The sequence below is a fragment of the Ursus americanus genome, chromosome 32 (assembly GCF_024610735.1).
Source record: "Ursus americanus isolate L20-20 chromosome 32, mUrsAme1.1.p, whole genome shotgun sequence".
In the NCBI taxonomy this organism is placed as follows: Eukaryota; Metazoa; Chordata; class Mammalia; order Carnivora; family Ursidae; genus Ursus; species Ursus americanus.
This window is the reverse complement of record NC_142158.1, coordinates 31,480,921-31,508,033: the sequence shown is the minus strand read 5'-3', so window position 1 is coordinate 31,508,033 and position 27,113 is coordinate 31,480,921. Positions and strand designations below refer to the sequence as shown.

General features: G+C 51.7%; 1 protein-coding gene across 2 annotated transcripts; it reads left to right on the top strand.

Annotated features, from left to right (window-relative positions):
- ETV7 (ETS variant transcription factor 7) lies at positions 1 to 22,752 on the top strand. Of its 2 annotated transcripts, XR_015722646.1 has the most exons (9): positions 1 to 372; positions 2,089 to 2,218; positions 13,524 to 13,688; positions 14,069 to 14,194; positions 16,053 to 16,268; positions 17,675 to 17,817; positions 20,171 to 20,271; positions 20,375 to 21,663; positions 21,749 to 22,752. XR_015722646.1 is itself a non-coding variant. In XM_045777821.2 (8 exons), the coding sequence occupies exons 1-8, from the start codon at positions 367 to 369 to the stop codon at positions 20,490 to 20,492; spliced, it is 1,005 nt and encodes a 334-aa protein (XP_045633777.2). In that variant the 5' UTR covers positions 1 to 366; the 3' UTR covers positions 20,493 to 22,752. The 2 variants fall into 2 exon arrangements, 1 of the variants encoding a protein (XP_045633777.2); XM_045777821.2 differs by having other exon boundaries at positions 20,375 to 22,752.
- Positions 22,753 to 27,113: the final 4,361 nt, after the last annotated feature.

The window sequence follows — 27,113 nt, the reverse complement described above, 5'->3', positions numbered from 1 at the left end:
GGAGGCTGCGAGCAGGACCGATGCCCCCTGGCCGGCGAGCGGAGCGCTCCGCCGCCGCGCTGCCGCGGGGCCGGCGCCTGCCCCCCGCAGAGCCCGCCGGGGCGGGAGTGGAAGCCGGATCCCGCTCTTTCGTTTTCGTTTCCCGGAAGGATAGCGATTACCGGAGCGCCCTGTGAGCCTGCTGGCCGGGGAGAACCCGAGGGCACACTCCCCGGCGCTTCTCGAAAGAGATTTCCTCCTACGCGACCTTCCAGTTCTGGGGGCCCAGTTAAGGGGTGAGGGACGGAGGGCCTGAGAGCGCCCAGCAGCCGCGGCCAGTGGAGCGCTCACGACCGACGGCCGGTGGCTGTCTCACCTCCACCTGTGATGCAGGTAAGAGCCTGGCGGAGGAGCCCCGCCGCGCGCACGCGGAGCCTCCGGACCCCCAGCCTTTCTCCACCACCTCAGTTTCCGCACCCATGTCCTCAGAACTTTGTCCTGGCTGGAATCTCACTTTCCAACGCATTCCCAAAGTTCACCATCCATCCCTCACTCCCCCTTCCTCCTCACCTCCAGCCTCACTCTCTCTCTTCGCAACCCTTCTGTGTTATATACTGCTCCTCCTTACCTCCTCCTCACCCCTGCCATCAACCAGTTGTGACGTCCCTGGAAGTTCCTGCGCAAACCAGACCCGAACCGCTGGCAAATGCCACCGCAGAGGAGCCCCCACTCCTTAGCAGTCCTTCTCCATTTGCCATATTTCCCCAGCAGCCTCAGAACCGCCCCAGAGCAGGGCCCCCTTCCCACCTCCAAAGCCTTTCCCCACCTCCTCTCTCCATGAAGAAGATTCAGATCCAAAGCGTATTTTATCAGACACCGCCCCCCCTCTGCCACTGGCTTTCAAGCTGAAGCCCGGAGCCCCAACTCTCAGTGGCTCCCGGGCTGGCATTTCCCAGGCAGTTAAAGCCCAGGAACTGGCAGATCCTCATGCTTGGAAGAGGGTAGAAGAGTCCACAAGGGGCTTCCTGCAAGTGTGAGACCGTAACCCTTCTCCAGCTGGGCATGCCCTGCTCCCAGGAGGCAGCCTCTGAAACTGGGTTACCTGGGAAATAGCACCAACGTGGGGTGGGGTGGTGGGGGCCAGCCAGAAACGCAGAACTACCCCAAAAGGTGTTAAATCCTCCTCTGCTTTGCAAGTCCAATCCCACAGTCTTTCACTGCAGGCTGCCTTCCTCTGCCATCAGGAGATGAATGTAATGCTCTTGAAGATCCTAGTTTGAGAAAATTATATGTTGGGACTGGTTTCACTTTTTCTTTTCACGGGCTGGCACCTGTGGCTGGGCATAAGCCCCAAGGTTATACCTCTTTCTACAAAATCCTGTCACTTTTTTCATCCCTCCATCCAGCCCCTCTAGGGCTAAGCTGAGTGTAAAATTGTAAAGATACAGGCTTCCCTTCGTGGGACCTTGGGATTCAGAAATGTATCCTTCCTTTTTCTCCCTTGAAAACAGTATTTACTGGTTTGTTTATTTATTTCTGACTTAAGGTCTTTTTACCCTGGCCCCTCAGGTTCCCTGTGTCCTCTCACCAAGATCCCAGTGAGTATTCCTAGGCTCTCAGATTTCCAGCTAACAAGTCAAATCTTGGCGGGGGGGCCTTCTGGTGGGATTAGGCGCATGCATGAAAAACTCGAATCAGAAAGATGAAATTTATCAAGTGTCCACTCTGTACAAAATGTTGAAGTTACCGAGCTGAAGACATACATGGCTCCTACCTTTCAAAAAAATTTTTTTAAAAGAAATTTCTTATTTCTTTGAGAGAGAGACTATGAGCAGTGGGGAAAAGCAGAGGGAGACGGAGAAGCAGAGTCTTTGCTGAGCGGGGAGCCCTACTTGGGGCTCGATCTCAGGACCCCGAGATCATGACCTGAGCCAAAGGCAGACACCCAACCGACTGAGCCACCCAGGTGCCCCACATGGTCCTACCTTTAAGGTAGATTCAGAGAAGAATGCTCTTTCCCTTTGAGAAAAATTCTTAATACATATAAGGATAATTGAGCCTTTACCAAGAGGGCTTGTTTTTGACTGCCCCGCTTTTTCCTCTTTCTAGGAGGGAGCATTGGCCAGCTCTTCTGTGAGGTCCGAGGCAGCCACACCACCCCCAGGCACCCAGGCCAGATGTGAAGCTAGAATGAACTTGCTGGATGAAGGGGGAATCTGCAAGCTACCAGGAAGACTCCGTGAGTAGAGAGAAGGGAAAAGGCTGATGTTTTCATTTTATTTTATTTTTTAAAGAGATTTATTTATTTATTTGAGAAAGAGAGAAAGCAGAGGAAGGAAGGGGCAGAGGGATAGGGAGAGAGAGAATCTTAAGCAGACTCCCCACTGAGTGCGGAACCCTATGACTTGGGGCTTGATCTCATGACCCTGAGATCATGACTTGAGCCGAAATCAAGAGTCCGACACTTAACTCACTAAGCCACCCAGGCGGCCCAGGCTGATGTTTTTAAAGGACATCTATGTGGCACATAAACCTCTTACCTGAGGAACAGCCTTCCCTCCATCTGCTATTTCTTTGCTGGGTTTTCTTTAATTTTTCCTTGGTGAGGAAATCAGAAGAGGGAAATGTGAATTCTCACTGTGGAGAGTGCAGCTGCCCTGGCCAAGGGTGAGGGCAGGGCGGGCAGTCTCCTCATTAGTAAGAGAGGGTTGGGATCAAACGAGCTATGGGGTCCCTTCCAGTCTAAAGACAACAAGTTAGGGATACTGCCAATGAGGAAGTCAGATGGGGTCAACAGGGAACAATTGTAGGTATGTAGAACTCTCTTTTCAATAATTATGTTTAATTGTTATTGTTACAAACGTAGCATGTGCTTATCAAAAAGTGGAAAATGGCAGGGAAGCTTAAGAATATGTGGAACGATCAAATCCACCCAAAGAGAGCCACCGGAAACAGACTGGCCGTATCTTTTTATTTCATTTTCCTAAGTAACGCTCTTGCCCGAGGAAACTTATAACCAGAGAACAGGCTATAGATTCGTGTATTTATGCCTATGTTTCAGTTGCCAGAGCCGAGCGGTGGAAAAGCTAAGTGACATGCCCAAGAACGTGTGGGCTTTCCGTGCTAAGGCCAAACCTTGGTCCTGCTGATAATCTTCTAAGAGAGTTTTCAACGTACTTCCTAAGCCATGGGAATCACAGGACCCGTAGCAAGCTGCCAGTGGGAGGTCTTAATCTGGGTAGGGGTTTTGGGGGCCCGCTGTGGACAGGTACGTGTGACCTGGGTTGGGAAGCATCCAGGCCACTTCTTGCTCGGCTCACCCAGTGGCTGGAATCCTGCTTAATGGATTTCACACCCTTCTGATTTCCTGGCCACGACCTGCTTTTTGAGCCACCGACAGGATGGAGCAGAATGTTGGGTATGACTTCATAGGCCTTGGGAAGACTGGTTGCCCCTAAATGCCTCTGCCTCTTATGTCCATAGCCTGGCGTTCTTTTAATGAGGAACAGAGCCTGTGGGGAGCTGGGGACTCATGGATACGAGAGAACCACAGAGCGTGTAGGATGGCCTCATGCCTCAGAGTTGTGGGGGAGGGAAGTAGCAGTGTGATTTGGGGAGAGGAGCAAGGAGCTCTGTTGCTTCATTTTGTCCAAATGCCAGCCCTGACTGGTAGCTTGGGGCTCAGGGCTGTTCCAAGGAGATATTTGGCAACGGTTACGTAGAGGGTAGGATTTGGGGTCTGTGCCTAACTCAAGCCGTGGGATGAGGAAAAATGGGACTTTGGGGATGGACCTGAAGACCCTAGTGTTGCTGCTGACAAGGATCGTTGATGTCATCTTATGGCAGCTGAGGACACCGATTCTCAGAGAGGGATGGGCTCTATGCAGGTCCCACAAGGCCCTCTAGACTATACCCTACGGCCTCCCCTATATTCAAAGACCACTCCCATAATGGGCACACCAAGTCCTAGAACGTCAACACTGGTGGAGGCCCTAGATGTTGCCTCGGGTAACTCACTCGTATTCCGAATAAGGAAACTGAGGCCCAGAAGGTTGTGTTCTGCCCAAGGTCAAGTAACCTTCAGTCACCTCCCTGCCTCTGGGTGCCTAGCTCAAGGTTACCGGGTAATAGGGTACAGGAGGAGGAGTGGGAATTTAGAAAATGTAGTCATCACCTTGGTAAATACAGTTACACAAGCCTTTAATGTTTCGAAGCCCCCTTTAGTGGGGCCCCTCTGAGATGGTCACCGGGTCCTCCTGCACATTTCTAGTGACAAGAACTTGCTCTCCTCTTCACCCAGCCCATTCCCTGGTTACTCAACTCAGGGTGCAGGGTCATGTGCTCTTTTAGAGCTCCTGAGGTACTAATCCTATTGCCTTTGGTTAGATTTCTCCAGAAACACACCCTGAAATACCTCCCTACAGAAAGCAGGAAACCTAATTTAAATTTGAATTATAGGGGCATGTGTGTGTGGCTCAGTGGGTTGTGCCTGACTCTTGGTTTCATCTCAGGTCATGATCTCAGGGCTGTGGGATCCGGCCCCATATTAGGCTCTATGCTCAGTGCAGAGTCCACTCGGGACTCTCTCTCCCTCTCCCTCTGCCCCTCCCCCTACTTGCACGCAGACTCTAAACAAACAAACAAACAAATAAATAAAATCTTAAAAGCAAAAAGAAATTTAAATTGTGGCACTGTGGGCAACTGGAGTCCACTCCTGGTGGGGCCTCTAGGGGGACAGTGAGAGCACACCCTGAGTCCTCCCTGTGCAGGGGTAAGGAAGCAGGGCCTTCATCCACCCACTTCCCATCCATGGTGGGCTGAGGCTGCTTCCATTGACTCCATTTGCAAATTGAAAAGACCCCTCCTTTGGGGAGAAGCTGAGCCAAACCCAACCAGGGCTTGGTTCGCCTTCATCCCCACTTTCCCACTCCTCTCCAGCTTTCCAAGTTGCCCTTTGCATTGGCTAAGTCAGGTGCAGAGACAGGTGCTGACATTTGGCATTTGGCGGCCTTCAGAGAGTAGAGGTGAGAGCCAAGGGCCACGGGCAGGCCCCCAGCAGCGTCTTCTGTACTTCTCATCTTAGATTTCATGAGTCATATTTACTTCTGAAAATATTGAGGCAACCCAGTTCTGGCCTTTAGTAAATATCTAACAGTCTTAGGAGATAAGGTACACTAAATGACTCATTTTCCTGTCAACAACATCCCAAATAAGCAAACTGCTGACACCTAATGAGGGGTTGACCTTTCAGACGCCTGGGGTGATGTCATCCCTGTTTCTTGAAATTGGGTTTCCATTGCTAGGCATCTCTCTGACATTTATCCTCAGTTGCCCACCCCATTCCCTCCTCCACTTCTGGCTTCTGTTCTAATCATCAGGGTGATTTGCCTCGGCAGAAAGGTGAACAAACAAAACAAATCTTGCTGAGCTTTGTGAGTCGGTGACAAGCGGAGCGCACCAACAATTTCCCTGTAGAGCTTACGTTGCCGTGTTTGTTTGCCTGACAAACAAAGATGTGCAGTGGAGCAGTTCAGAGTCCACTCTGAGGATGATTGTCCTGTCTAGCGGCAGGACGTGGGCTGCGACGGAGGGGCTGGGTCCACGAGGCTCCAGCGCAGTGCCCTGCACTCACAAAAGGAGATTCACGATGATGCTTCCTTCTCTGGAAGTGGAGAGCGAAAGAGGATTCACGTCTCCCCTCCCCCCAGCCTGCATCTGTCGGGGTTTCCCCAAGGCCAGGGTGGATCAGGAGTTGTGAACCTGGGCGTCTGGTTCCACTTGCAGGAGCCGGGCTGAGGTCTGGGGGGAGGGAGTCTGGGAGGAGATGATGCAACCTCCAGGGACAGCTCAGGGAATTTTGAGAAGAAGCAGTTTAGAGATGGTCCCCAGCACAGTCACATTTGATGACAGAGACACTGAGACTCCACATGGGAAAGTTATCTGTGCAGCTAATGGCCAGATGGGGCCTCACACCCTGGACTTAGTTCTTGGTCCTGACTCTGCATTTTCCTGGAGTGTGTTCCCTGGCAAAAAAAAGCTCTGTGAACTTGCCACTGTTGGATGCAGAGGAACTGGGTTCTCTGCATTTTGAAATTGACTTTCAAAGCTCCTAGGTGTGAATAAGCCATGGAAAGAGACCATAAAGCACCACCTGCGATTTTCAGATGTCGTGGGCAGAAGGATGACACCTCTCTGCAGCTCCCTGGCCGTGTAAAACAAGGGAAAAGGCCCTGGGGGCTGCTCAAGTTCACATCCTTCACCTAAAGAGAGTCCCTGGGCACTTTACTTTCATGTATACAATTCTAACAGTGTGGCTTCCAGCGCTTCTAGACTAGGGTGACTCACCTGGGGGCCTTGTTGATTCTGATTTGGTGGCTTTAGGGTGGGGCACAGCCTCCAGCAGACTCCTGGGTGACCCTGCTGCTGCTAGAAATAACATTTGAGGGCCCCATTTTATACAGCTGTGTCCTAACTGTGCTTTTCAGTGTTTGGTCAGGACTCACCAAGGACCCGATTCAGTGGGTCAAAATAAGTATTTTTAAAAAATGAAATAGAACATTTCATGAATACTTTGTTTGGGCTCTTTATATGTACGTGTGTGTGGGTCATGATATAAAATGCTTTTTTTTTCTTTCTTTTTTTTTTTTTAACTGTGGGTTGAGGTCAGAATGGTCTGAGAAGCTCTGCCCTAGATCAAAGCATCTGAGAAGCAGTAAGTTAGATGGATGCAGGGGCCAAGAGAGAGGTGAGGCTGGAGACTAGAAGTGAATGTTCTGGAAGCTTTGAATACTGACAGTGATGTCACCTGTCAATGAAAGGGAATATGGCAAACAACAAACAGATGGGAGATTCCAAAACCCAGTGATTTGGGAACAAAGAACCTCTTCCTTCCTGAAGTCAGGGATAGACTGTGTGTATCTTTGCGCAGATTGAAGAGACCTCTCCTTTTGGGAGAAGCCAAGCCCAGCTTTGGGCTTGGCTTCATCTATACCCTCCCATTCCTTTCCTCTAATGGTGCCTTTGTGCAGGACACAACACAACTGTTTGCGCTGGCCCTGCTCCAATGTCTGGTGACCGTAAAGCTGAGTGTGATTACCAAGAAAGGCAATATCAGCCAAGAAAATCAGGGCAAACAATGGGGTGATGGATTTGAGGACACTGGACAGACAGTGACCCTCAAAAGCCTAGGACAAACTACAGTAATCATGCAGAGAAACAAGCTGCTCCCTCTATTTTCAGGCAGGCTCTATCAGTGAGGTTGCTGATAATCATAATAATCATTTGTTGAGTTTTTACTCTCGACCAGGCTTTGTGCTGGTCAAGTATTGTGTATACTGTGATTAAACACACTTAAATAGGCCTGGGAAGTAGATTCTTCTATTACCCCCGCCTTACAGATGTGAACACTGGTCTTACCGTGGGGAGAATGATCTTGTCTGTAGTCATCCACTGGCAAAACGGTGGGGCTGGGATTCAAACTCAGGTACCTCAGACCCCGCAGCTGTCACTCCCTCTGAGCAACAGCCTTCAGTGTGGAATGATGACAGCTCCCATTTTTAGCGGACTGGCCAAGCACTTGACAGTTTCCTGCATTCTTCCTGAGAACTCTGACAGGAAGGTAGACACCAGCTGTTAGTTCTGATTTGGCTGCTCACGATTGGTCCAGCCCTGTTGCTCGGGAGGTCACTCTATCTAGCAAGCTGCAGGGGTGTGGTGAGGAGTGGCTGGGAAATAGCTTTGCTCAGGTGGGGAGGAGCAGTTGGAGGGGGTCTTGAACTCAGGACAGAGGGGTTTTGACTTGCTGGGTTTGATAGTTGGGAGCCATGTCAGTTTCTTGAGCAAGAGAGTGAAAAGGATGCAGTGGGAAGAGAGACCTGGCTGGGGTGGGACTGGGAGCCGGTCAGGATGCCTAGAAGTCTTTCAGTTCACTCATGAAGGCATTTATATTTATTGAGCATCTACTATGTGCCGGGCATTGCTGTAGATGCTAGAGAGACAGCAGTGACTGAGACTAGTAAAGTCTGTGGTCATGGAGCTGACATTCTAGCAGAGGACGCAGCGACGGCATAGGGAAGCAGGACACCCAGTGATAAACCCAGTGGAGAGTAATGTGGCCCGGGATGGGGAGGGGAGACATCAAGTCCTGCCCTGCTCTGGGGTGAGTGAAAGGCACTGTTGACTCTTCAGGGAGATACGTGAACTCCTCAGTGGTGTCTTTGACCCACAGTCCCTCCAGCTTCCCCAGCTGGGGGCTCTGTCCAGATCTGTCCCAGAAGCCGGGAACCAGCCAAGGTGGAAATCCCCAGTGAGCATGTGGTTGGGGCAGGGAGAGTAAGGTGATATCAGGATCTTGAGACACAAAGATGGTTGGTGTGAGGAACTGAAAATACGGTGGATCACAGCCAAGAGAGGGAGGAGCACAGGCTAGTCTGCAGGTAAAGCCCTCCTGAGGGGTGGTCAGACTAGTAAGGGGAGACTCAGTTAGGTTCATCCCAGTAACGGGGTCAGGAAGATGTCTGGGGGTGGGTAGTGGATACCTTAGATAACACTTGACAGCAGTTGCTGAGCTCTTACGTGTGCTGGGCACTGTGCCAAGCATTTTACTCGCGTCACCTCGGCTAACGTCAAGAGCTCCACTTGTCTTGGAAAGTGCATACCACATGCCAGACACTGACTGGTCTTTACATTGATTATCTTGTAGAATCCTCATGACAGCTCCATGTTGCTGGTGCTGTATTCTGTCACCACCCTCGATTTGCCGATGGGGACACTGAAACACAGTCATTTCTCCAGTTTCCAGCTGGCCTTGTATGTTTCTCCTTTTCTTTTAGGGATGACTTACGTAGGGTCATGTGTACAGATCTTAAGTGTACAGTGTTTATGCGTGGATGCACCTGGGCACTGAGATCAGGAGCTAGACCATTTCCAGTGCCCTACGAAGTTCCCTTGTCCCTCTTCCTGGTCCATTCCCCTCCAAAGGGTGACTGCTGTTCTGATCTCTCCCCCTAGATTAGCATCTGTTCTTGATTGCATTGTTACATCTGGCTTTTCCCTTTAATGGGGCACCAGCTTTAAGCCATGAGTCCTAAGTAGCAATGCCTTGTACTCTGGTTTACTGCTAGGAAGCATTCTATTGCATGGACACAACACAGCTTGATTGTCCGTTCTCACACTGATGGGTATTTGGAATGTGTCCAGTTCTTTTCTATTATGGACAGAGCCACTGTGGACATTGGCATACGTGTCTTCTGGTGGATGCATTCCCACCATGGCTCTTAGGTAGGCGTGAGATGCTGGACTGCGCAGTATGTAGCCTGGGCTCCTAACCCCAGCACCATCCTGCCCTACGAACGGCACAGCAGCCCCGCCAGGCAGTGAAATGTTATCCCATTTCACAGAAGGGGAAATTGAGGCTAAGAGAGATTGAGCAGCTTGTAGGTGACTTGACCAGCAAGGGTGTGAGCTGGGGACCCAGACTCTGGGGTTGGCGATTTGGCCCAGAGCTAGGTGGCTGGTCCACTGCTTGGAACTTGGCCCTTCCCTGCGGACTCCAATCCTATTAGAAAGCCTTTTTTGACCCTAGTATTCTTTGAAGACACGAGGAATAGGAAAGTCGCTTTTTCTGTATTTATTGGACTAGAGGTGCTCGCAGCAAAGGGATGAAAGGTGAGGGTAGGAGTGAACAAGAGGTAATGAAAGAAAAACCAAATCTCACTCTGGGGCAATAACAGGCTTCATTTTCAGGTTCTACTGTGTGACCTCAGAGTCTGTCACAGACAGCTTGGGAAGTCCCCTGCCCGTGTCTCTGGACCTGGTAGCAGGACCACATCTGTGGTTAATACTGTCTCCCAAGTGCACAGTTTCCCCCTCTTCATGCAGTTTTAGTGTTTCCCTGGAGGCAGGACAGCTGGAGAGGGGGTGGAATCCATCCCCACCCTCTGGCCAAACACAGGACTCCTCTGACTCAGGAATCATAGTCTTGAATTCTCAGGCCGACTGCCTCAAATATCATGAAACAGGCAATCCCACAGAAATGCAATGGCCAGGGGGCCCCAGAGCCCCAGAAGCCCCGGCCGGCTGAGGAGCCTGCCCCTGACATTCTTGAATCTCGCTGTCAGGTGGTTTCGAGCTTTCACACTGCTCAGCTTTTGTGTCTCAGTCCCTTCTGTAACCTCTGGACTGATCTCCCACCAAGGCTCTCAATTCCTATTTCCACCAGCAAGGCATCCTTTCCCTGTACTCCTGCTGGTGTAGGTGTTATCACTAAAATGATACCTCATTCTTCTCCGATTGTGCCTGTCCCTGACTAGTGAGGCGCCATGACTTGACACATGTTTATTAGTGGCTTTGTTCTGCCGTAGAGGTTCTCAACTGGCGGCAATTTTGCTCCTCTCCTTTGGGGACACGTGGCAAATGTCTGCAGACATTTGGGGTTGTCACATCTCCTTGGGGTGTGTGTGTGTGTGTGTGTGTGTGTGTGTGTGTGTGTTTGCTGCTGACATCTAGTGGGCAGGGGCCAGGGATGCTACTGAACATTCCACAGAGCTCAGCACAGCCCCCACAGCAAGGAACGATCAGGTGCAAAGTGTCAGTAGTGCCGCGGCTGAGAAATCCTGCTCCACTGTGAATTGCTGGTAAGATGTTTTGTCTTGAAAAAAAAAAAAATTTAGAGAGGCTCTTCGCCTATGATGGACATTAGCTCTTTATCTGTCATCCGCGCTGCAAATATTTCCCTTTATTCTGCCCTCTTTTAGTTTCGTTTATAGTATCTTTCACCACACACACAAAATTCAGTGTGGTCAAGTGCATCTTCGACTTACGTAATGGCCTCTAGTTTCCTGTCATGGTCGAGGTTTGAGGTACCCCCCCCACCCTTGTCTAATGCACGTGGGTTTCCTAGTTCCTCTTTTTCTTAAGATTTTATTTTTAAGTCATCTCTATGCCCAACATGGGGCTCAAACTCACAACTCTGAGACGAAGAGTTGCATGCTCTTTCAAGTGAGACAGCCAGGCACCCCCCTATTTCCACTTCTTTTTTTTTTTTTAAAGATTTTATTTATTTATTTGACAGAAAGAGAGAGACAGAGACAGAGAGAAAGAGAGCGTGTGAGCGAATACAAGCAGGGGGAGCAGCAAAGGGAGAGGGAGAAGCAGGCTCCCCCAGGAGCAGGGAGCCCAACAGGGGGCTCAATGCCAGGACCCTGGGATCATGACCTGAGCTGGAGGCAGATGCTTAACTGACTGAGCCACCTGGGCGCCCCCCACTTCTGTTGAGGTTTCTATTCTATTCATTAAGCCGTAATCCCATCTGGAATTGATTTTTGTGAATGGTGACAGGTGAAGGTCCAGATATATTTTTTTCCAGGTGGAGAGCTAGTTGTGGTTTTAGCATAGCTTAAATTTACTATCTTTTCCCACTGAATTAAAACCCCACTTCTGGGGTGCCTGGGTGGCTCAGTCATTAAGCATCTGCCTTCGGCTCAGGGCGTGATCCCGGCGTTCTGGGATTGAGCCCCACATCAGGCTCCTCCGCTGGGAGCCTGCTTCTTCCTCTCCCACTCCCCCTGCTTGTGTTCCCTCTCTCGCCCTGGCTGTCTCTATCTCTGTCAAATGAATAAATAAAATCTTTAAAAAAAAAAACAACCCACTTCTATCGTGTATTAAATTTATACACACACACACACACACACACACACACACACTCACACTCTTCCAGGCTCCTTCTTTCCCCTGATACTTGTCAGTCTCAGCAATAGCGTCAGATCACGTGGCTTTGTGGTATGTACTACCATGAAGGCCAGTTGCCACCTCTGTTCTTTTCTTCCCCCTTAAATAATTTTTCGGTCAGTTTTGGAAATTTCTTCTTTATTATTCATTCTTAGGTCCCAAAATAAAGTTAAGGAGAGCCTCTCCTTCCTCCCAAGCTGAGATGTGTTGCCGGCTTTCTGCCTTTGCAGCTCAGGGCCCTTTCCCTCCGTGTTGTTGAGCAAGATTGTCATTAGATAGTCATTGGTTCCCTCCCTCCTGCCAGCCTCACTCTGTGCCATGTCTGCCGCAGTGGCACAATGCCTGGCACATGGCCAGTGCTCATTAGATATTGGCTGAATCGATGAACAAGTGGATGATGCACTTTTACTTTCTTCTTCCCCTTCTTCTTCTTCTTCTTCTTCTTCTTCTTCTTCTTCTTCTTCTTCTTCTTCTTCTTTTGTAAACATGACAACAAGTTTTACCTCTTGTGCTGATTTGGGACCAAGGCAGTCACAGGTTGATTTAGTCTTTGTCACTGCCAAGGTGTGGCCTTGACAGATACCTCCCCTGCCTCAGTTTTGCTACCTGTCACACCATCCCTGATGAGCCCTGAGCCCCTTCCACTGTCACTTGGCCAGGATCCTGACAGGGCTGAAATACTCTTGAGAGGAGACGCACCACACAAAGAAAAGCACCAGGCTGCTATCACGGTGGGTACAATGCTGGGAACCCCAATACTTTTAGGGGCCCACAGAAATGTTCTGATTTCTTTTAAAATCAAAAGAAAAAAACAAATTTTTAGGCAGAAGAAGACATTTTAAAATATAACAACACACTTGTCTTTCTACAAATGCAGTCATAAAATAAAGTTTTAAATATGTTTTAGGTGAGAAAGGGACCTATGAAGGCAAGAGCACCAAGGACCCACAACAGTCATAATGTAGTCCTGTTAAACACAACCCAGATGAGGGAAGTAAATAATTGGCATTAGGAGGATAATAGACCCAGGCAGAGTAGACATGTAAGGAGAAGGAATAAAAGAAAGCAACTCCTTGTCTGGGTATTGCTAGAGACAAGAACACACAAGCTGGAAATGGGTGCAGGAGACTTCTTTGTCCCCTGGGCTGTTCCTTGAGCAAACCCAGACCTGAGCTGGCACAAGAGAGCGGAAGAGTGTGGCAGCCAGATAGACCTGGACTCTGGGCCTGGTGGTACCTCGTGCTACCTGTGTGACCCCGGGCTAGTCACTTAGCCTCTGGGAGCCTCAGCTTCCTCACTGGGAAAACAGTAACAATAACATGCCTTCTTCACAGGACTGTTTAATCATACACGCCATCACTCAACACACGTCTATGGAGCACCTCCCGTGGTCCAAGCGCTGTCCTCGGTGCTGAACACATACGACACCGAACCATCGCATCCAGCCCAGTGCCTGGCACATAATAGTTCCTCAGTAAATATGTGTTGAATTAAGAACTGGAAAACAGGCTGGGGGGAGGGGTACCGAAAATTAAATAAGTGAACATATACATAATGCATAGATAATGATAAACATAAACATATAACTATATGAAGTGCAATGACAAGGAAAGTAAGGTGCCAAGAAGGAAAACAACAGGACATGGTGACAAAGGGGGAGACAGGACAGGAGAGCATCTACTCAGGGTAGCTTTCTGGGTGGGCTTCTTGGAGGAGGTGACATTCCAGAGAAGGCTTGAAGTGGAAGGATGAGTGATTGTTGAGGGGAGAGCTCCTGCCCCTCATCCTGTGCTCTCTCCTTGTCCCCGTGGTTGCAGGCATCCAGCCGGCACTCTGGAGCAGGGAGGACGTGTTGCACTGGCTGCGCTGGGCTGAGCAGGAGTACTCTCTGCAGCGCACCGGGGAGCATGGGTTTGAGATGAACGGCAGAGCCCTCTGCATTCTCACCAAGGATGACTTCCGGCTTCGTGCACCTGGTTCAGGTCAGGGGAACTCACTGGACGCCCTCTAATACGTTCTGACGGAAACCCAGGTAGGCCCAGGGCGGGAGATGGAGGGAGATCGATGCATTGGTTGGAGGAGAATGCTTACCTCTCAGCATGGCAGACGTCCCCTTTTCCATAAATGTTTGCCTGGTGGTTCTTTGAAAAAGCAGGCCTGCAGCTAAGGAATCTGTTTGGCTGTTGTTTGCAGAGCCCCAGAGGCCTGTCCTGCTGTCACTTCCCCTCCTCTTCCCCGTGGCTCATCTCCCCTACCCATTTCCACTCTGCCGCCTCTCATCTCATCAGCATGAAGCTTGTGACTAACCCCAGCCCTCACCCCAGAGACAGGTGACCGACCTGCTCCCTGCCTCCACCCCTAGGTGATGTCCTGTATGAGCTGCTCCAGTACATCAAGACCCAGCGGCAAGCCCTGGTGTGTGGACCCTTTTTTGGAGGGGCCTCCAGGCAGAAGATGCCCACTCAGCACTGCTCCTGCCTCCTGGAAGGTGAGGAGGCTCTTCTCAGAGCTCTGGGGCCCCCCTCCAAGTTGGCCTCATTGGGAGGGAGGGCAGGGCCTCCTCCAGGCAACCTAAGGGAAGAGGCAGCTGTGGGCTGAGCTCCCAGCTGCCCTTGCTCTGCCTCCTCAGGCCTCACCCTTGGCTCCTGTGACTCTCCCGGCAGCCCTCTACCTCCCATCCCCTCACTTCTCTGCTCTTCTCTCCAGCAAAGCATTTCTTCTCCTCCTGATCTCCCTGTAGAAACTGTTTTTGTCAGGGACTCTAGAAACCTGAACATGGGGATGTCCACATCCACTGTCAGTCCTTATTCATTGTCACCTCTCAACCCAGTAGGTCATCCCCCTTCCCCTCAAACTCTTCCCTTGGCTTCCAGAACACTCCATGGTTCTGGATCCATGGGCACTCGTTTTCAGTTTCCTGGCTTCTCTTTTTCTCCCCTACTTCTCAGTGTTGGGGTACCCCATGGCTCAGGGGGCCTCTTCTCTATCTGCACTCAGACCTAGGGTGTTAAATACCATCTAGTACTGATGATCCCTACATATGCCCAGACCTCTGTGAATTCTAGATTTTCACACCCCACATTGCCTGCCCTACACCTCCCTTGGGATGTCTAATGGGCATCTCAGTCCTAAAAGCTCCTAAAGCAAACACCTGAAACCTGCCCCACCTTCCTTCCCACAACCCTGCTCCCCTTTCAGGCTTCCTCATCTCAGCAAACTGCAACTTCATCCTCCCAATTGCTGTGGCCAAAATGTTGGATGTCACCTTTGATTGCTTTCTTTCTCTCCTGCTCAAATCTCAACAAGTCCTGTTGGCTCTACCCTCAAAATCTATCCAGAACCCATCCACTTCACACACCTCCATTGCTGCCCATGGCCCAGCTCCAATCACTCTAGAGAATCTCCTCATTGGTGTCCGTGTTTTCACTTTTGACCTCCTATGATCTATTCGCAATAGAGTAGCCAGAGAGATCCATAAGTCAGATCATGTCGCTTCTCTGCTCAAAATCTTCCAATGGCTCCCATTGCACTCAGAGTCAAAGCCAAAGTCCTTATAATGACCTCCTGTGCTCCTCTGTCCTCTCCCACCCCTCTCCCCCTTGCTCATGTTACTCTAGCCACACTGGCCTCCACATTCACTGAACAAGCCAGAGACACTCCCGCCTCAGGGCCTCTGCCCTCACTGCTCCCTCTGCCTGGCATTCCCTCCTCTAGATACCCACATAGCTCACTTGTCTACTTCCTTCTGATGTCTGTTAGATGTTAACACTTCAGTGAGACCTTCCCTTACCCTCACGTACCTCTGTCTTTCCCAGGATTCCCTGTCTGTCTTATAGTGCTTTATTCCATCCCCCCCTCATATTGTATACTGTTTCTATTTCCTTTTTTATTTTAATCATCTCCCCGCCCCCCCACTGCTACAATATGAGCTCCATGAGGACAGAGACCGTTTTTGAGTTCAGTGATCTGTGCCCAAAATTTTTAGAACAATACCTGGCTCACAGAAGGTTCTCAATAAATATTTGTTGGGTGGATAGAGATAGGCCTGAGATAAAAGGCACCTGGATTCTGGACCTTGTTCTGTCGCCCCTTGGCTTTGCGAACAATTTTACAGAAGAGGGAATGGGTTTGAGAGATTGAGTTACTTGTCTGGGAGCTGGGGTTAACACCTGGGCTGTCTGACCCTCACCTGTGCCCTTTATGCCTCCCTGACCTTATAGCTGGGGACTGGGTGGAGGAAGAGTATTAGGAGTGCTGCCCCACGGGGCTCCCAGGCATGTCATGGAGGGGTCTGGGCTGGGGGAGGCTCTGGGCCCACAGAATCAGTGGCACTTATCTGCTTGCAGAGGGGACTGGGCCCCCTCAGTTGGCCCCCCGAAGGGATCTCCTGCAGCAACCATCACACCTGGGGCTTCCCAGCTCTTCGAGTCCCCTGGTCAAGTGGCCCCTCGGCAGGGAGGAGTCCCTCAACGTATCTCACTGTGCAGAGCTGGGTTGCAGGGCAGAGGGAGCCTGCTCCTTCCCCACCATGCCTCAGGCCCCCATCGATGGCAGAATTGCTGGTGAGTAGGGGCTGTGTGCCCCTGGCCCAGAGGGAGGTGTGCTGAGGCCAAGTCCCGGAGGGTGGTGGGTGGCAGGCAGGAGGGTTGTTTTGAGCTGGGGAATGAGAGAGTCTCTGCTGGGCTGTCAGGGGGGCATAGGGTGACTGTCCTGTGTGCTGGCCACAGTCTGGCCGCAGCAGACAGTACTGCCTAGGGTTGCCAAGTCCGCGTGTCTCCAGGACAGCAACAGTGAAACTGGTCATAGTCAGAGAGTGAGATTGGCAAGGTGTATTCCTCTCCTTTAAATTTTTGCTTATTTATTTTTAAATGGTTGGGTGCTTACTATGTGCCAGGCGTGATTCTGAGAACTTTATTTAATCCCACACCAGCTTTTGGAGGTTAGTATTAGCCCCATTTTATAGGAAGGAAAACGAGGCACGGAGAGGTTAAGTGACTCCGCCAAGATCAATCACACAGCAGTTAAGTGGCAGAGCTGGGGTGTGAACCCGGGCAGTCCGGCTCCAGAGCCTGAGCTCTAAAGAGGTGACAAGCTTCCACTCTACTTTCATCGCTAAAGGGTTGACTAACAGGCCACCAGACAGACTGACAGATGACTGCCTGCCTTTCCAAGGGGTGTTTTTTAGCTGTGCCAGGGCCTACATCTGTTCTAAGACACCGCAGAAGGGGCAGAAGCCTGGCTTCTGGGTTGGAAATGCCTGGGAATCACTGAAACACAAGTATCTGATCTTTTTCACAATAATGCTTAATATTCTTTGAGCACTTACTCTGTACCAGGCATGTGCCAAGGGCTTTGGGTCTATTATGTTACTTAATCCTCATATCACCACCTATAAGGAAACTGTGGTCCAGAAGAAGTTAGGTAATCTGCCTGAAATGACCCAGCCTGGTGGCCCAGGGAGGGGGACTAACGCTTTTGCTCCCAGGCCCCCTCTGCCACTCATCCTCCATGATGACACATTTGATTTTCTCAAGCCTCTCACCAGGGGGCTCGGCAGGATGGATTTAACAATCCCAATTTAACAGAGAACCCGGCAAAGGGCAGAGAGGGATCTGGAGGCACGTTTGGGCCACTGGCCACCATCTGGCACCTCCACCGCCTGCCCTTGCCACCGGCCCCACATTGGCTGGGTTAGACTCCTCAGTCTGTGTGTCACTTAGGAGCTGTGTGATGGCACCTGTCCATACCTCTCTGAGCTCATTTCATCCTCTCTTCCTGTGGATAAAGGTAACCACTTCCTAGAGTTAGGGTGAATAAATGAGACAATGAGCCTCCACACCTGGCTGTTCCTTGACCATCCTGCCCCATGCCTGGGCCCTGGCCTGGAGAGCCCCGGAGCACCTTCCTAATGCCTGTCCTCACGGCTCCAGGAAAGCGCCCCGTCTGCACCCCTTGTGCTCAATTGCAGACTGCCGCCTGCTGTGGGATTATGTGTACCAGCTGCTCTCTGACACCAGGTACGAGCCCTACATCAGGTGGGAAGACAAGAACGCCAAGATCTTCAGAGTTGTGGATCCAAACGGGCTTGCCAGACTCTGGGGAAACCATAAGGTAAATGGTAGCCGGCAGGCGGGATGGCCTCCACCCATCCAGCAGAAGACAGAGCAGGGGTTCAGAGTGGACCCGTCAGCACTAGGGGACAGTCCTCAACTGACCAGGGGTGGGGGGTGGGGCTTTACCAGCAGCTCCAGAAGTGCTGGGATCATCGTGTTCTGGGAGATCCCGAGGGACAGGAGGTTACTTCTGGATGGAGACCGTCCCTGAAACTCAGGAGTCTTGTCTTCTACTCGCTCAAACCCACCTTTGCTTAGCGCTTGAGATTTTCAAAGCATTTTTACATGAATTGCACCGCATATGCTGTGAGGCAGTTAGGCTGCATGAGGAGACCGGTTTCCGAGGGTGAGGGGGTGAGCTGGGGGAGAAACCCAGGTCTCAGGCCCCGTGGGAGCATCGCATGTCAGGGCTGGGAAGGCCTGGGCACCACTGAGGCCAGCATTCCCAATGTGAGGGATGCCCATACCTAAAAGGGCACCTGCCAGAGGATTTTAGGTGGTTTACTCCAAATTCTATTAATTATTTATTTTAGTAAGAATTAGGATTAGAAGTTTGACTACAGTGTCAATCTCTTGATGTCCAGTGGTGCTATAAAGCAAGTGTCCTTGTCTAGAAATAAATTCACTTAACTAACAAAGGAGTCTTAAGAAAAACTATCAGCAATCATGGTTATCTGTAATAGGTATGGCATGGCATTTGATCACGCCTTGATCACCAGGCACGGCTCTGACGGCTTTCCCTGTATTGACTCATTTAATCCTCAGGACACCTGGTGAAGTAGACACCAGAGGGGAAACAGAAGCCCACAGTGGTTTATCCCAGACTGAGCACGGATTCGAACACAGAATGTGTGGCTGGGGCTCCACTCTATTTTAGAGATAGATAGATAGATAGATAGATAGATAGATAGATAGATAGATAGATTTATTTATTTGCGGGGGGAGGGGCCGAGGGAGCGGAAGAGAAGCAAACTCCCCGCTAAGCAAGGAGCCCCACGCAGGGCTCGATCTCATAACGCTGAGATCACAACCCCGGCGGAAACCAAGAGTTGGGCACCCAACCGACTGCGCCGCGCAGGCGCTCCCTCCCCCATCCCGCGGTGCTCGGCTCCTGTTGCCTCTCAGCGGTGCTGGCGGCTGGAAGGATGCCCCTGACTCGAGGCTGGGTGTGTTTACCTGGTCCAATCCCCATATAGTACAGGGAGGGAAACTGAGGCCCAGAGAGCAGCAATTCCATTTAATGAGCATATGCTACCTGCCAAGCGCGGTGCTAAGTGCTCTCACGGATTAGCTAATTTAGTCCTCACCGCACACCTGCGAGATGGACGTTCTTATCCTCATTTGATAGCCGGGGAAACAGAGGCAGAGAGGCAAAGAAACCTACCCAAGGTCCAGCGGCTGCCAAATGGTGGAGCTGGGGCTCAAGTTGACACTAAAGCCCAGCCTCTTGCCCTTACTCGGGCGCTGCCCACCCCTCACAGAGAGAAAAAAATAAAACAACTTGGCTAAAGTCACACAGCTCACAGTGAGCTCCTCCTACCACTGTGTCCCCGACCATGCTGTCTCTCTGACTGCGTTTCCAACTAAATATGTGTGTTTGTTACCATTTGTGACATTTGCTATTTAAAAGCAATGCGTGAAGGGTGCCTGGGTGGCTCGGTCGGTTAAGTGTCTACCCTCGGCTTGCGTCATGATCTCAGGGTCCTGGGATTGAACCCCGCATCGGGCTCCCTGCTCAGTGGGGGGTCTGCTTGTCCCCCTGCCCCTCCCTCCTACTCGTGCTCGCTCTCAAATAAGTAAATAAAATCTTTAACAAAATAAAAATAAATAAAAGTAACACGTGAGGCCCTTCTGCCCCGAGGTTCTCAGTCTGGCAGGTAGTGCTCATTACTTCTCCAACGTTTCCTGCCTTTCTCCTTCCAAACTCAAGAGAGCGCTCGTAAACCCTCACAGAACTCTGGGCTGAGGGGTTAAGAAACCATCCAGTTCCACCTGCTCCTTTCTTTCTTTTTCTTTTTCTTTTTTTTTTTTAAAGGAAAATGGGGGGCGGTGGAGGATGGGAGGCAAGGAGACAGAGACAGACCCTTTTTTTAAAGAGAGTAAGTGAGCAGAGGGAGGGGCAGAGGGAGAGGGGGAGAGAATCGCAAGCAGACTCCCCGCTGAGTGGAACCTGACATGTGGCTCGATCTCCCAGCCCTGACATCATGACCTGAGCTAAAATCAAGAGTTAATACGTAACTGACTGAGCCACCTAGGTGGCCCCAACCTGCTCCTTTTCAGGTGTGGAAACTGAGGCCTGGAAGGAGTGGGGTGGGGAGAGGAGGGTGATGTGGGACTGCTTTGCTTTCTAGAACCGGGTGAACATGACCTATGAGAAGATGTCTCGTGCCTTGCGCCACTACTATAAGCTGAACATCATTAAGAAAGAGCCCGGGCAGAAACTCCTGTTCAGGTGAGTAGCCTAGGGGCCCAGGTGAAAAGGGGAAGCAGTGGGGGTGGATGGGCTGGAAGTGACTGGGGCGGGGGCTGATTTGCACCTCGGGCCTGAATTCCAGATTTCTGAAGACACCCAGGAAGATCAGTCAGGACGAGGACAGCCACCTGGAGCAGCCAGAGAGCCAGGAGCAGGACAGGATGGATTTCAAGGAGAAAATGCTGGAAGTCTCTCCGTGAGGGGCAGGGGGATTCTGGGCACCAAGCACTGATGGGACAGAAACTGAGTCTCCCTTGTAGCTGCCTGGTGGTCTCTGCCTTCCTCACAGAGCAGCGGGGACCCCCAGTGGCTTTTGCATTCGTGGGATCATAACCATTGTCCCGGACCTCCAAGCTGCCTGGGCACCTGGGAGGCTCAGAACTGGGAGGCCTCACATTCTGGACATTGTTGGGGGGGGCGGGGATCGTTCTTGGGTAGGGCAGCCCTGGGGCTGAGTGGGGACAGGGAGTGAACCCTCTCTCTGCCCTACCCCTTGCTACCTCCCCAGCCTGGAAGCAGTAGCCGGGCGCTGAGAGAACATCCAGCCCAGCTCCTTCGACTTACAGAAGAAGGTAGCAGAGGCCCCTCCCTGAGCCTTAGCTGTTTCCTCATTTGTAAAAGGGACATGTCAGTCGTAGTAATAACAGTATAACAACGCTCACTGACACTGAAGGGCTCAGTACGCACCAGGCCTTGTGCTAAGGGTCCGACCCATATTTTATCTCATTCCATTCACACGCCAACCCCCCGAGGTTTAAAGATGGGGAAACAGAAGCAGAGGCTTGCAGAGCTGGGATGTCTCCCCAGAATGCAGGGCTGTTCCTTGGCTGGTTGGTTGGTTTTGGTGACTCTGCGCGTACGGGGCATTTCTCAAGCCCAGGCCACGGCCCCACGTCTCTGCCCTTGGCGTCGCTGCTGAACGGTTCACCTCACTCGGCCCAACCTTCCTTCCTGAGTTTTCAGTCCTTCGGGTGGCTCTGTGACTATGACCCAGTGGAGACTGCCACTGCCCCCTCCACCTGTGGCTTCCTGTGCTCCGGGACCCGGACCTGCCACGTGACCTTGGGCCGCTGTTGTCCCTCTCTGGAGCCTCAGGCTTCTCACCCGTAAATTGCAGATGCTGTTCCTGACCTGACCTCACAGGATTGCCAGAAATGTCCACAAGACAACATTGGCGACACGCTTAGGTGTGCCCGCTCTGTAGGAAGCACTTAGTCCGTCTTCGCCGTGAACACTCCACAAACCCAACCGCCCAAAAGCATGAAAACGCATCTGTGTTATCGGTTCAGCTTCTCTTCTCCCTTCCCCAACGCCCGGGGAGTGGCGGGGGCCTCGCGAGGAGGTCCGAGCCTCTGCCCTGTGGCCCTTCCAGTAAGGTTTGGGGGAGAAAGGGAAGAGGGTGTTTTCACTTCATTGAAAACAGAACTTCTTGGATTCACATCTGCTTTCTTGGCAGGAGGAAACCCCTGCCTCTCGCCCCCGGGCAGGTCAGGAAATCCCCGTCTGGCGGAGCCTGCCACGGCTCTGAGTCACTGGCAGAAGCTGATAAGGAGTCCTGGACTTTGGCTCTCAGCGCTGTGACCACTCCTGAGGAGGGCTTCTGTCCTGGCCGAGTCCCGCCCCAGGCCCTGGACAGTCCACACCAGGAGCTGCGGGCGGGTGGCCTTGGCATAGAGGCTCAGTACGAAAATCCTTGGTCCCTTTCCTCTTCCTTGAAACTGTTCCATCCTTGGTCCAGGATGAATCCGTGCTCCGTAGCTTTTCTCAGCATCTCTAACCCAGAACTCCACAACTGGACTGGGAAAGACTGTCAAAACCCACTCATCCAGCCTCTCCTTTTATTGATAAGGCAACTGAGGCCAGAGATGGGGAGGGACTGGCTCAAGGACAAACAGCCCAGCTCAGCCTGGCTGACTCCTCATGTTGCCTCCTAAGTCACTTCTTCCAGGTACGACGTTGGCATTTGCCTGGCATTCGTTAGTGGTTGTCAAGAGCTGTGTATGCCCGGGAATATGTCTTCACCCAGGGCGATGAATCTCACCGGCGCTGGGGCCACGGGGCCTGGCCTTGGGCAGTCTACCACCCCAGAGCCCGGATGGCTACCCTCCACACTCAGCCCCAGGGGAAGTCCACCCTTTCCCCGTCTCCCCAGGCACATTATGCCCAGGTCTGGGATGTACAGGTGGGGGCCAGGAATAAAAGGATTCATCTAGCCTTCCCTCCCCTGGCATTAATGGAGCACTTGCTGTGTACCTGGCACTAGGGGAGGCTCTGGGTTTACATCCATTTTTGACACAGATTCCTAAAAAGTGGTGGGTCACTGAGAGCATGTCAAAATGGACTTCCTCACAGATCATTTTCTAAAGGCAGGAGATATAGTCTCATGAATTGAAGAAGTAGCCAGCCATGTCTGTCTCCTATTTTTTTTTTGCCAGATAATATTAAAGTCAACAGTAAATAAATAACTTATTTAAAAACTGAGTGTGTTAAGACGTTCATTAGTGAAATAAATGACACAAGTCACTGTCTCCATCCAGTCAAGCCACTTCCAGCATTCACCCGGGAGCACGGGCTCCACGATTCTCCGTCTCTGCTACGTGGATTCTTGCCAACAACAGGCTTTCTAGCTCGCAAGGAAGTTCCATTTCTCCCTGGCTTTCCCGAGATGTGATGGACATATAACACCGTGTAAGTCTGAGGTGACAACATCTAACACTTCCTTCAATCCTGGTGGCCCTGCCACGTCTCGGGCTCTTATGGGAAGCCTGGGCTGACGCTGGTGCCGTATCGTCTCTCTCGTGGAAGAGCCTAGTGGTGACCACCTTTCTTGGCTTCTTCCTCTGGTCCCTCCCCCGATGTCAATCCGCATTTTCTACTCGTGTTCAGTCGGATAGTTTTATAGAGCACAGAAAACAGACGGTAACAGAGCAAGCGCTTGATACCTCTCAACTCTCCAGCACCTGGCGGTCCAGGCGAAGGAGCTCCTGGCTCAGGGGTCTGTGGAACGGCCTGTCCCCTCCTCTGGGCTGGCTCGGCCACTCCGCAGGACTTCTGAACTAAGGTGCACTGGGGATGGCGCCAAGATTTGGGTGGGGAGTTTAAACGATGTGGTTCTGAAATCAGAATGTGCCTATGTAAAAAAGATTTTAATCATGAACTTGATTTTTTTAAATCCCTAAATCCTTGTAAGGGAATCCCTGATGTGGGGAGGTGTGGGGGTGGCGTCCCAAGGAGGGTGCGGCCCGGCCTTTGGGAAGTTCCCTCATCCGTCGCTGTGGCAGTCCTCAGGGAGGGGTGCAAGGAGAGGCATGCCCACTGGAGACGGTGGGGAACAAGGTGGGGCTGGGGAATTCTGCTTGGGCGCTACCAGAGAGCGCGCCCCCAGGAAGGATCATAGAGGCTTCTGCTCTGTTGTCCCCTTTTTTGGAGGCCCTGGAGGTGCGGCGGGGCTCTGTGCTTCCCGATCACGGTGAGTGGAGGGTAGGTCAGGGGCTGACTGCAGAGGCCCGTCCCTGGGGGAGGGCGAAGGGGCCCCTGAGTGACGTGCTTGGGTCAGCCTTGCTCGCAAGGCGGGAAAACAGAGCAGGCCTGGGGCTGACACCCTTGTGAGGGCGAGGAGAGAGCCTTTGGGAACAGGGAGGGGCCGTCCTGTGTCTGACCCATGAGGACCTAGAGGAGGAAACTGCCAACGGTACCAACCGCACAGACCCCACTTCCTAGAGCGGCTGATGCTGGGAGGAAAACGCATTATTTCGAGCCAGTCCACGCAGGGGCCTTCAAGGGTTCACTCCGCACACTACCGGACCTCGCCCCGTGCCGGGGTTTCCTGCCCCACTTCCCAGGGGCCGGGCCGGCCTCTAATGCCCAGGACTAGGCCTGGGACGAACTGTCCATGAAAACCGTGCCCTTTGCTCAGAACTGAAGTGAAACCGAAAGGAGAAGTGGTGGCAGGAGCCGCGGGCCTGGGACAGGGCTCCGCGCACAGGGCGGGAGCACGTTTCCCTCGGGGGCAACTGAGGCCGGGCCTCACCCCCAGAGCAGAAGGAAGGCTGGGCTGGGAGCCGGAGCCCCTTTCAGTGTTTTAGCGGGGCGGCCATGTGGTCCTGTTGGGCCGCGACGCCCCGTTGTGACTTCTACGGGCGCTTGTAAAGGCTTTGATGATAACAAATGATGCAATCGGGTAATAAACATAATGAAAACATGCACTTTGGTACACAGATTCTTTCAGGATATGATGTCCACGGGGCAAAACACTTCGAGAGAGTTTGTGGTGGTGGTGGTGTTGCTTTTGTGTGGGGGTAGTTTCACGCAGGCGCATCGGGAACTGAGCTGGGAAGTTTTCACTTCAGGGCAAAGACAGTTCAACATCACTCCCAAGTACAAAGACAAGCAGAATGAAGAAACGAGGCTCCTCCTGCCAGGTGGTTTCTCAGTGTATCCTTCCAGGGATCTGGAATGAAGTGTAGGAGGGCTACGTCCCCTCCAATCCCAGGGACATGTCTTAGCAAGCCCTGAGTCCCGTGAATAAACCCTCCCTGCCACAGTGGCCTCTCTGGAGCCTCCTGGTGCCTGGCCAGGCGCAGAGGCCCCGCCGAGCTCTCACAAACTAATGCAGGTCCTTGCGGAACTGTTAGAGCGTCTGTTCTGTCTTCACTGCCCAGGATTCTAGGGACACTGTGGGCTGCGGGCTCCTCCCCCCGGCAATGTCTGCAGTTTAAAGACATGTCCACCAGGTGGCGCAAAGCCTCTTTTTTTGCGCCGGGGTTGGAGCCCACGGCTGACAGTGCGTGTTCTGTGTGGGGGCGAGTTTGTCTTCTCCTACTAGGATGTGAATACTAATCTCCAACCCAGGCATACCCCGTAAGTAGACATGGAGCCCCTGCTTAAACACCTCCGGGGAAAGGGAACGCACCACCTCTGGGGGCAGGGTAAGTAGCGGGGTAGGGGGTTGGGGGGGGTGGAGAGGTGGAATTGAGGGCACCAAAAAGCCACCTGTTCAGTAATAATGTCACCCTTCCTTTCCCAACCCTCAGGCCACTGATTTCTAAAGTCCCTAGTACCAGACTCTTTGTTAGGAATAATTTATTATCTCCATCTCTTATCACCTTACCCCTGAGTAGTTATCAAGTTTCTCAACAGTGGCTCAGACAAGATCTTTGACAGTCTGGGACACAGGCCCGGGGCATGTCAAAAGCGTCTCTAACTGCCCACGCTACCCCCACCCCTGGAACTGGATTAGAAATCCGAAGGACTGAGACTACCTGAGTTCCCTGGTGTCTTTAGTGAAGTCAGCCTTCTGGGCCTCAGTTTCCATATCTGTAAAGTGACTAACAACATCCTTTACCCTGCTTGTCACAGTAAGTTTTTGAGAAATTGCAGATGAAATAATGTATTCGTTTATTTAACAAATATTTATTGAGCACCTACTATAAGGTAGGCACTGTTCTAGAAACTAGGGAAGACGAACAAAACAAGAAATAGTGCATCTGATGTCAGGTGGTGTGGTAAGTGCCATGAAGGAGATACAATGGAGTCAAGTGGGGGGGGCATTCTAAATTGAGCTGTCAGAGCTGTGACAAGCATGTGAAAGCAGGAGCGAGTCATCTTCACCGACAGCTATTTCCCCCTGTGGTCTGTCTGTCCCCCTTCTCTTTGGCCTGTGGTTCCCACTGTGAAAGTGAGACAGTGTTTCTGTGTATTGAGACAGACACTATTGTTAGTTTCTGTTATGTGCAATCAGATACAATCCTAGTAGATATGAGTAATGGAGACGGAAAGGCTGGGAGGAGAAGACCAAACTGACCCAGAGCTACTCTGCTCTAGTCCCGCCTTTTCCCCGTGGGGGAACCACAAGCTAAGGCCGATGAGATCATAAATTCTTCTGAACAACCCTCAACTCTCCAGGTCAGGCCCATCTACACATCTCGATGTGAGAAAGCAGTGTGTATTGTTGAAAGCTCTCTGGCTGGAAAGCCCCAGAGTTCTAAATGTGGCTCTTGAAATCCCAGCAATTCTTATCAGGAGGAGATTTCCCTTCAGTCACACACTCCAGCTAATGACATGCTCAGGTTCTCAACCTGTGGCCTGGGATGGAGGGTGCCTATCAGACTATCAGGGAGCAGATGTCTGGGGGTGGCTGCACCTGGTGAGTAGATCTCCAGAGAGATTCCGAAGCGGCTGACAAAGCACTTGCCTCCCTCCCATCCTTTATGAGGATCAAGATCCGACTCTGGTTTAGGGACAGGACAACTGAAGATCAGAGATATCAGGGGGAGCCCGAGGGTCTGGCTTTCATTCAGGGCCCTTTCCAAGCTTTGGAAGAGCATCCCCACTCCAGCCTCACACAAACTCTAAAGTGATTTGCAATGAAGAATGTTATGTTTTCCTGGTGGAAGAGTGAATAATTCACCAACTTGGGTCTCGATCAGCCACAAAAAGAGAAAAGGCCCTTTGACAAAGCAGAAGATCTGAACTAGAGCTCACAGCAGAAGGTCCCCAAAGAAACAGCAGAAATGAAAGCTTGGCAGCTCGACCTCATCTTGATTTTCAGCCAGATGAAGTGCCTTCCTGATAATGCAAATTCATTCGCTTGACTTTGTAGTGAGTTGGACACACCCAGATCAAAATCCAGTTCATGGGTTTGATGGGGCAGGGGAGGAGGCAGCCATCATTTCTGCCCACATTCCATTGCCAGAACTCAGGCAGGTGGCATACAGATATGTTCCTTGGCTCCTTCTGAATGCCTTTCCACGCTTATTCATTCCATTCTCCGGCCTGCCTTCTCCTGCCCCGTGGCCAGAGGCTGACCCATATGGATGGCA

Bases quoted from the DNA above. Each gene is read 5' to 3' on its own strand.
- ETV7 (XM_045777821.2), top strand. The intron at 2,219-13,523 runs GTGAGTAGAGAG...CCGTGGTTGCAG, and splicing joins CAAGCTACCAGGAAGACTCC to GCATCCAGCCGGCACTCTGG. The intron at 17,818-20,170 runs GTAAATGGTAGC...TTTGCTTTCTAG, and splicing joins GACTCTGGGGAAACCATAAG to AACCGGGTGAACATGACCTA.